The 10,658-nt window shown below is 33.4% G+C and overlaps 2 protein-coding genes across 3 annotated transcripts; both read left to right on the forward strand.

The window, feature by feature from the left end:
* The first annotated feature begins 1,803 nt into the window (after positions 1-1,803).
* LOC130828255 (myosin-binding protein 1-like) lies at positions 1,804-8,020 on the forward strand. 2 transcript variants are annotated; one of them, XM_057694116.1, is made up of 6 exons: positions 1,805-2,223; positions 2,903-4,026; positions 4,460-4,610; positions 4,701-4,873; positions 5,474-6,947; positions 7,702-8,020. In XM_057694116.1, the coding sequence occupies exons 2-6, from the start codon at positions 3,003-3,005 to the stop codon at positions 7,703-7,705; spliced, it is 2,826 nt and encodes a 941-aa protein (XP_057550099.1). In that variant the 5' UTR covers positions 1,805-2,223; positions 2,903-3,002; the 3' UTR covers positions 7,706-8,020. The 2 variants fall into 2 exon arrangements, with proteins under 2 accessions (XP_057550098.1, XP_057550099.1); XM_057694115.1 differs by having other exon boundaries at positions 1,804-2,223; positions 4,460-4,873.
* A 1,480-nt stretch (positions 8,021-9,500) lies between these two features.
* On the forward strand, positions 9,501-10,269 carry LOC130828256 (uncharacterized). The gene has a single exon (XM_057694117.1). The coding sequence runs from the start codon at positions 9,657-9,659 to the stop codon at positions 9,858-9,860; it is 204 nt and encodes a 67-aa protein (XP_057550100.1). The 5' UTR covers positions 9,501-9,656; the 3' UTR covers positions 9,861-10,269.
* Positions 10,270-10,658: the final 389 nt, after the last annotated feature.

Here is a 10,658-nt window from a genome sequence, read left to right on the forward strand (position 1 = left end):
TTGGGTAACATTACTTAAAATTTTGACCTTAAAGATATCAAGTTTTTGTGTTATTTTAAGGGAAGTATTACTTAACATAATCTTATTTTTTTCTTAATTTTTCTATAATAATACAATCTATTGATTAAACATGAATAATTCAAACTTTAAAGGTTATTTGTCTAGAGTAAACTTGGGTAACAAAATGACTCGTTATAATTGATAATTTACCAAAAAAGTAAGTTGAAAATTAATGTAAAACTAGAGAAAAATTTGGAAAATTTACATAAAAAATTTTGAATAATAAAAAAATAAAAAAAAATTTTACATTTTTTTCGACATTTTATTTTAATTTATCTTTTTCTTTAAAAAAATTAAACTTGCTATAGCAAGTCATCCGATTATCGAGTATACTTTAGGCAAATATACCTTAAAATTTGAATTATTTCATGGTTAATTAATAAGTAAGATTATTATAGAAAAATATTTATTCTAGGTAACTTTTTTTATTTTAAAATTATCTCCCTCCCCTTTCTAAACACTCTCAAACTTACTTTATTTCTCTAAATCTCCTTGAAACTCTCTTAAACTCTTTTTTTTTTTCTTTTTTTTTTATGTAGAGCTTTAGGATTCAAATAATTTTACTATAAACGAACTACATGGTATCAAGAGATACTTCCTAACCTTAGATTTTGTTGAATTTCGAAAAAAATCTATACCCCTCCGAAACACATGTTTATGTGATTTGGCCAACGTCAGACTCCAAAGTTCATGCGACTTAATATTGGTGAAACAACATAATTTATGCGTTTCTCTAAGGTCGTTCAATCTTTATTTATTTTTAATTATAAATTATTACTATAATATTTTTATTGTTTATTATTGCTCATATACTAGTATATTATGTTATGGATTTTGTATTTCTATATTTTATGTGATTATTAATTGTATTTAATATTAATTTCGGCAAAATTATGTACAATTTCATCTACACTTAAATTGTTCTAGTGTGTGAGTATGAATCAAATGAAGACAATACACTCAAACTAGCCTTTTGTGAGTAATGAGTTAATGACCATGACATCATCTAAACATTTCACATCACTTTCGGCTAACAAGTTCTAAAATGTCGACTTAATACGAATATGAGTTTATATTTCTTAGTAATAGAAGACCTCATTTTCATGTCCAACATTATTAATTCTTCAAAATAACTACAAACAAAGATTTAATTTGTAATGCACGGTTATCTGTTACACAAAGAAAAATATTTAAATTTTTAACTCCTATTCTCATCAACACAATATCAAGATCTTTATGTATATGACCGTATCTCATCTACATACTATAATATTCCATTGAAAATGCTACATAACTCTTATTCAAGAGACCAATAAAAAAATCTTAATAAGACAATTTTAAAAAACTTATTCAAACTTTATTTGGATATTTTTCACCTACTAGTCTACTACTCAATACAAATAGCAATATAAAACATGAATTTTTTCATATATTTTCTCCTTTCTATTATACTTGCAATATTTAATTTCATACGCAATCCAATGTCTTATTTTGATTATTTATATATTAAACTATATACATCTAATAATTATAAAAAGTTAGTGTTATGAAAGCATATAATTAGATAATTCAAACTAGATTCCACTTGATAATATATTTTCTTATACATTAGCCGTAATATATAAAATAAACATAAATGATATATAGTGCTATTTAAAAGGGAGAAAGTAACAATTTTGGATTAACAAAAAGAGTAATAGGATGCAACCTAAATATCTAATGATACAACTAAAGAATCTTCATACAACTTTTCTTTGTCATTAACCAATTCCTAATCATTTCAATCCTTTCTACCTAAAAATAGTTCCAAGGTTCTAAAATACAGAAAGATCAAGAGAAGACAAAATCTGTACTTAACTAACATATTTTTGGGATTTTCATAAACTTTCGGTCAGCCGACTTTCTTTTTCTTAATAATCGGCATTTTGATCTCTTTTGACCCTCCATTGATAACTACGTGCAGATCTGTCTTCACTGGATTTCAACTTCCATTGCCCTTTTCTATTACAAAAATCATTCTCTTTCATGTGAAAGTGTCAAGACTCAGAAGTACAAACCTTTTTTTGCATTTTTCTTTTGAATTGAAGCCCTTTGATTATCTGAAATTCAAGAGTAGTTTAGAGAATTCAATGCTTTATGGGTTTTGGTTGTTCTACTGAATATGTAAGAATTCTTTTCAATCCTTCTTTCATTTTGATGGGTTTTGGATTTCAACTTAAATAGGATCAGTTTATTTGAAAGTTTTTGTTTTGTTGATCCTTTTTTTTTTTTTTTTCATTTCTTATGATTATTTGTTTAAGATTGAAATTTGGTTGTTTATAATCGAACAATTCAAAGAGCTTCCTGGGTTTTGATTTAGACAATGGAATTTTGTATATCTCAGCTGCTGAATTTCTTGTTTGATATGGTTATTGTGATTAAGAACCCAACTTTGTATGATTTATTCTTAGGGTTCTACTGTGATATTGCTAATTTTACTTGCATGTAGGTTGACATTTGATGATTTGTATCTCAGTTTATAACTTATTGTATCTCTTGCTGTTGAATTAATGCTATGTTACTTGGACTCTTCATTTGGCTTAACATACCCGTGTCCGATCATCTATGCTCGAACATTGGTATGGCATTTAAACAAAAATTAAATATTTAGACGTATCCGACACTTGGAAGCGTAACTGTATCAGACATAGTTAACATAGAATTAAGGTTGTTTATGAGCTAGTATAGGTTAGATTTGTAATGGGTTTATTGACTTGTATCACCCATTTGAAGCACTTTTGATGCCTGTTTGGTCTTTAAATTTCATGGTGTATGATTTGTTTCCTGCTTGTGTTCTCTTCAGCTTTCCACCAGCAATTCTGTTTCTCTCTTGGGTGTATAATGCTCGACCTACTTTTACCTTTAATCTGTGTTCTGCAAATGATTTAGTAATCTTCTTGAAAATGGGTGGAAGAAACCTTTTGTCATCAGATTCGCAAAAACACTCGAGATCCTTCACTTCGGTTTTGGGATCAGCTCTTCTTGAATGGGTACTCATTGTTATGTTGTTTGTCTATGGAATTTTTGGATACCTAATCGCGAAATTTGCTCGTTATTGCGAATTGCCTATTCCTTGTTTGCTATGTTCAAGGATTGATCATATTCTAGGAGGTGAAAAGGTTGGATTTTATTGGGATATGATATGTGGTAATCATAAGTTAGAAATCTCATCCTTGGTTTATTGTCATTTCCATGAGAAGCTTGTTGATGTCCATGGCATGTGTGAAAGCTGCCTATTCTCGTTTGCTACGAAAGATAAATCGAATTCTGAAACTTATAGATTGTTGGTTGGTAAATTGGGCGGAGAAGATCTTAGTGGTTTTGACGATAACCACGTGACCGGTGATCGTAAGACCAAGAGCTTCGACATGAAACATTGTTGTTGTTGTAATGAGTTATGGACTTCGAGATGTCATGCCCATTCATTACTTCAAACTAGGTCGACTGGGTTAGACGATGTGGATATCGACTCGCCTTTTTTGAGTCGAGATTGTAGTCAAGATCTTACTGACATGAAAAAGGAAGTAAAGTCATTGCATTCATTGGCTGATTTTGGAGGAAAATCTAAGGATTCTTTGGTTCAATGTGAATACACAGAGCTGAAAGTTACCTCCGACACTGAATTGGATAATCGTATATCTGATGCTGAAGACATGAAATCATTGATTTCTAATGATCCTTTACGAGATTTGATATTAGATTCTACACCAATGAAACCATTTACCGCTGTATCTGAAGATGAATATGCCTATGAAAAGCCTAACAGTCCTACAAGTGTGCATATTGGCCATGGATTGGAAGAACTTAGTTGGCAGGAAGTAGATAATAAGGTTTATCCATCTACATCAACAGATTCAACGAAAAGCAATACTTTGTTGGAGTCACCGAATGATGGGATCGTCTTGATCGATTTTCCAATAGACGGAGGTAACCCCTTGTTTTCCCAATGTTATGTTGTTATTCCCCAATTGTAGATCTAAATATTTTTGCACTGTCAATAACATTCTGTAGCCCCAACGCCATGAAATGTTCCCCACATAAGTGGAGTTTGGGTGTCAGATGTACTCAACATACCTATAAAGAGGTTGTTTCTAATTGACCCTTGGTTACGAACATCATATGCAACTTAACATAAATTTAAGTGCATGAAATTTAACAAGCCATTTAATATAGTCCATTATAACCCGAAATCAAAAAAGTATAAATCTTTGACCCATGAAATAAGGGACATGTTTTTGCAATGTCATTGTGGCACAATTTAGTGTAGACTGACATGAAAAAGGAAGTAAAATCATTGCATCCATATTGGTTGATTTTGGAGGAAAAACTAAAAATTATTTGGTTTAATTTGGATACACAGAGCTGAAAGTCACCTCTCACACTGAATCCGATATTCAGATATCTGATGCTGAAGACATTAAAGCACTGATTTCTAATGATCCTCTAAGAGATTTGATATTAGATTCTACACCAATGAAACCATTCAATGCTGCATCGGAAGATGAATTTGGGTACGAAAAGCCACTTGATCTGGATTTGTCATCCGAACCCTCAGAATCAATACATGTGGTGCAATCTGATAAATCTGATTTGCCTTACAGTCCTGCAGTAGCACCTCCGTCGACTACTATAAGCCATGGATCGGAAGAACTTGATTGGCAGGAAGTCGATAGTAAAGTTGATCCATCTACATCAATAGATTCAACAAAAAGCAATGTTTTGTTGGAGTCAGCGAATGATGGGAATGTCTCTATTAGTTCTCCGGTAGAAGGAGGTAAACCCGTGATTTCCCCTGTTATATGCTTTTTATTCCCTTATTAGTTGTATATTTTGCAATGTCATTGAAGCATAATGCCATTTTCTTATTTCATTGATGTTTCCATTGCCTCAGTTGTTACTAGATGACATTAAACATGTATAATGGAAATCCGAGAATGAGTCTTGATTGTAATCGATTTGAAGGAAATTTTGAGTAGCGGTTGCCAAAAGGTCGTAAAGACTAGTTTGTTTACTTCAAGTCGTATTTGAGGCACAACCACATCGGGAAATGAGTCTTAAATTGTTTCATAGTAATACTTAGTTGGGTTATATTTGGTTCTTTTTAAGTGGCTTAATTTTAAAAGGTGAGCGGGCAGTGAGAATTGAACCCAAGACCTTAGTTAGGAAAACTGGTATGTGCTCCACTGAGACAAGACCCGACCCTCATGATTTTATCATTTCGCTTCAATTACAGTTTGGGTAATCACGGTTGGATCAGTTTTGCTCGGTCTAGGAGATTACATATTTTTGTGTGCTTGTTTGTTCGGCTTGTCAACATCCCTGAAACCTGTTCCTCCCTGTCAGATTTTAAACCCCTGCTATCTGTCTCTTGCAGCAAATATCGAAGACGCGACAATTTTATCGGAAAAAGATGACACCGAAGACTCGAAGGACTTTGACATTAAAGAAGCTGTAGTTGTGCAAACATTGATTCCTGCGGCTGATAAAACCCGAGAGTCGGAATCCTTGCAAATTGCCGCAGATTCGAACAGTTTGAATATTAAGCCTGAACCCAAGGATGGTGTTTTGTCTATGCCAAATCAATTGGAACTTGGTGATGCATATAAGCTAGCAATTAGCAGCAGGAGCAGGCAATTCTCGGGTAAATTGGCCGAGCAGCTTAGTGGGAAGGAATCACCAAGAATCAGTCCTGATTTGATGCTATTGCTTTCACAATTGTCTAGAGGATCCGAGTTTCCTTATAACGACATATTGAGTCCTAGCCCTAGGCCATCTCGAAATCTCGATGAGATCAAGACGGGCGATTCATCTACTTCAATCGGAATGAAATTTCTTCAAAAAAAGCTTTCACTCGAGAGAAATGATTCCAAGTCCTCACTTGATAGAAATGAGTCCGGAGTTGAGTCTTTAGATTTCAGTACTGTCGGTGAAATTGAAGGAGAAACTGAACTTGATCGGTTGAAACGACAACATGAACACGATAAGATGTTTTTGATTACTTTGCTGAAAGAGTTGGAGGAAGAAAGAAATGCCTCAGCAATTGCAGCAAACGAAACAATGGCTATGATTACGAGATTGCAGGAAGAGAAAGCTGCTCTACAAATGGAAGCCTCACATGATCTAAGGATGATGGAAGAACAAGCCGAGTACGACATCGAAGCATTGGATAAGTTGAACGAACTTTTAACCGAAAAGGAGAAAGAAATTCAAGATTTAGAGGCAGAGCTCGAGGATTATCGAAACAAATATCCGAACGAATCTGCATCGGAAAACCTTGTCGACTCTGCACCAATTGCAAGTATAAGTGATCCTAATGACTTGAACGTCTTCACTGGAAACCTCGAGAGTAATTTACACGAGCCATTGTTCGAAATCGAAAACGAAAAAAACCATATTTTGGAGCGTCTAAATAGTTTGGAAACGAGGTTAAGTGTTTTGTGTTGTAATCAACGTGGGATAGATTCATGTGAAAAACCTTCTGAAGACGGTCAAGAAGTGAAGAATAGAATCGATGAGAATGGTGTAATATCACAGAAAGGCGGCTTCACCATGATCGGAAGTTGTCATAGTTTAGTAAGACGTATGCGTTCTTTCGAAAGGTCCAAGTCTGCTGGTGCTGAACAAAGTGCATTAATCCTTAAAGAGGCTGATATTATATGTCTAGCGAGCGAAGTATCTATCCTAAGTAAGAGATTACAAGCACTTGAAGCTGACCGTTCGATCCTTGAGAATTCGATCAACACACTGAAAAATGGGGAGGAGAAGCTAATACAGGAGATTGCATCTCACCTTCGAGCATTGCGAAAGATTGGTATCCGAAGATATGATCAATGTAACCAACAAAAAAGGTCAGTAATCTATTGACAATGTCTTATTTCTGTTTTTGGCTAAGTCGCTCTAAATGTCCCATTGCTATTTTGGGTTAGGTTTTTTTAAATTATTTACCCTTTAAATCGGGACTAATAGGGTGAATAGGAGGGAGTATATAGAATGTCCTATACTTTTTCTATAGTCCAAGAATTTACCCATAAAAGAAAATGGAAATCCTTATCTGATGATCTTAAAACTACTGCGAGCGGGAGGAAAAGAAGGCTATAAGTAGGCCGTTTTCTATTGCTATAAGGGCTGCTCGCCTAAGAATATGAATTAAATGTTTTTGGAAATGGTTTGAAGATCTTGGGTTCGATTATAATCTTCATTAAGAAAAATATGTGTGCTTATATAGAATCTATGTGAATTTAGTATAAGCTTTTGCTTTTCCCATACATTTGTTGAACCTGATTTTCTGAAATACAATAGCGACAACTTACGTGTTCAAAAATCGCATAGTATAGGGCGGGCTCGATCATGACGTGAGTGAAAAATCTAGGATATAAGTATAGGGTGGGCCGAACATTCACCTCTATATGTGTGCGTTGAACCAACTCTACTATCATTCATCGGTTTTATTTCTTGCACAACCCTACATTATTGAGTTTTTAATCAAACGACATGGATCTTGGCTTAGGCCAGCCCGGAGATAGATGTGGTCGTCTGTAACAACAGTCAACAAATACTATTGAAATAAGCACGCTTAGGTTCATTGTATGTTCTATTTTGCAGGTAATAAGGGCACGATTTTACTACCAGATCAATGTTTCGACAGTTGAGCACAAAACAATGGTTTAAATACTGAGATATACGTATAAATCTGAGTTTACAGATCTGTATTGCAGCTAATATAAATGTGCATATTTGTTTTCCATTTGATATACTTATTTGGTCATTTTGTGGGTGTATACTGTATACTATACTGTATATTGTATTGTATACTGTAAAATGAGCAGAACACATAATGGTTGATTGCTTGCCAACCTTGTATATCAACTACTTATGTTATATTATGCATACATATATACAAATCAAATTCTGCTTCTCAAAATCTCTCTTTTCCCATTCACAAGTCATATTCCACATCAGGTTGTAGTCACATACTCACATTGCTTACGGAGCCAAGTGGCAACATACTATTGGTCAATTTTCTGATGGTATACTATTTTATTAAAAGCCCCTTTTCTTTTTATTGTTTCGTTGTGTTTTATTCGGCTTGTTTGATTTGTAAAGGTGAATTTAACCTTTATTCTCTTTGTTCTTTTTAATTTTATATAGAGCGTGTTTACAAATAACTGATAACTGATTGGAATTGTTGATTTGATTAGCTGATTTTGAACATACTGATGGGAGCAGCTTATTGTAAATTAGGCCATTCGTAACAATATGTTGTTTCAACCAAGTAATTTACCAAACATTAGTTTTAGATGGCTTGACCACCAAACCAACTATTTGTACCTAAGCGAGCTAAACTTTCCGATAAATAAAAAGATGCCTTAACCCTTTGGATTAGTTTTCTAGTTATACTCTTTTGGCTACTTTACTCGACCTCAATGTGGGTAGCATGAGATACAGCAAGGCAAAATTCCTTCCAGCCTAGAAAATGCAATTGTAACAAAGCAACACTTTTCTTAAGAAGATTGCACAACTTTATAGTGAAAGCCAACTTATGGGGAATATGTGGATTGTGCCGTGAATTTAAGTGTATATATTAATTCTCTTATTGGAATGATGGTCAGGAAATTTATATCCAACCACAAGATTATGTAGAAAGCATCATTAATTTTATTTGGTTGTGAGGAAAATTTTAATATTAACCGAATTTAGATGATACTATGAGATAAATGATGGGGTTAATGATGTACTTCTATTTTTTATTAAAAGGGTTAATGTAAAGATGTGTCGAATAAAGAAAATAGTATTGGTAAATAGTCAAATTGAATTTTCAATAAAAAGATAAACGTACAAGTAATAAGGAAGTGTCTAATTCAATAAAATAGTGCAAACTAAACTTAAATATTTATGTTATAAAAAACCTAATTTTTTTAAAAAAAGGTTAAAAAGTAATTAAAAGTGGATACCCGGTATTCTATCTGAATTAAACCGAATAGCAAGATTGCAGATATTAGATTATTCCAGATCGAAACTGAATCATTTTTTCAACTTTCATCATCCGAATAACCAAAACCCGAATTTCCTAATCCAAATCGATCCAATATTTGATTTTAAACACCCCTACTGCAACTACAAATTCTTGTATGAGACGGTTTCATCGTGAAACGTGTCATATACATAGATTAAATAGTCCAATAATACAAATTATTAGCATAGCATATGAATTTCTTATCGTGAGATCGTCTCACCAAGAAACAGTCTCTCACAAGAGTAGCTCTATTGCAACCAACACCAATTAATGTGAGGGTCCACCAGCAATCCTAAGTATCCGTTACCACATGGCCCATGGGTCTTGAACGTTGAGCACATTCCCGTTGAATTTTAAAAGTTTAAAAAGGTTACATGATCAAACAAGCATACATAAGATAACATAACAAACTTCACTTGTTTGATTAACGAATCTATTCCTCCATTAAAAAACTCCATATATTCCTCCATAAATCTCTGTTTTCTTTCCTTCAATTTCTTACCCACATAAAAATTCTTTGAATTTGAACAATCAAATACAAAAAATGGCATTGGTATTGGTTGTATCTCTACCGTTGATATTGTTTAGCATATTATTGGGAATTGGGTGTTACTTCCTTGGTAGGAAAAGAGGAAGAGAGGAAGCTCGTTCCCAGGTTCTTGGAGCTCCAGTACCGCCTCCGGGATCATTCCCTACCTCTCCTGCTCCTCCTCCTCCTTTCTACAAACCAGCTGATACTCATGTTTGAATTATAAACACTTTTTTCTTCTTTTGTGGGCCAAACCTTGTTTTAGGCGAGATTCATTGGGCTTATAATGATTTCTTTCTTTTATGGGCTTTTGTTTGAGGGTGGTTTGTGTTGATTTTTTTATGTTTTTGTGAAAAAACTTGAATTTTTCTTGTAATTACATATTTGTATGTCGTTGTGTAATTCTTCTTTGTGTTGTTGATTATGTGAAGTTACTCTATGAAATATATCATTGAGATGATCGAATGATATAAGAGTTTGTTGAGAGTATATAATATTTTAGGGCTGTTGGAGTATATAACATATCTGCTTGACTATTTGGTTGAGGCTTCAACATATGTATATACTCTAATATTCCCTTCATTCAAACACACACAATGTTAAATTATAGTGTTTATAATCTTACACCATTTAGGTAGAATTTTTTTAATGTTGTGGATGACAATGAAACTTAGTTTCTCAATTAAGAACAACTATGTGAAAATGAATTATATAATTACATAAAAATTTAACTAATTCACCCAATTAGAAATATGTCATCGTTAATGTGTTTTCATTATTGATTGGTGAACAAATTTGAAGTTATTGAATACATGGACCTCTTATGAAAGAAATTCAATAGGAAGAGAGTATATCCAACCTACAAAATCATGGCTAAACAAAACAAAAAACTCAAAAAGTCGAAAAAATCACGTTGCATAAGACATACTCGCCCAAGCATTTGTCGTCTAGTACATTCGACCTCCGATTTTGCCAATCTGCTTGCCAAAATTAAGAATACTCTCCTTATCACGTTAG

The sequence above is a fragment of the Amaranthus tricolor genome, chromosome 12 (genome assembly GCF_026212465.1).
Source record: "Amaranthus tricolor cultivar Red isolate AtriRed21 chromosome 12, ASM2621246v1, whole genome shotgun sequence".
NCBI classification, from domain to species: domain Eukaryota; kingdom Viridiplantae; phylum Streptophyta; class Magnoliopsida; order Caryophyllales; family Amaranthaceae; genus Amaranthus; species Amaranthus tricolor.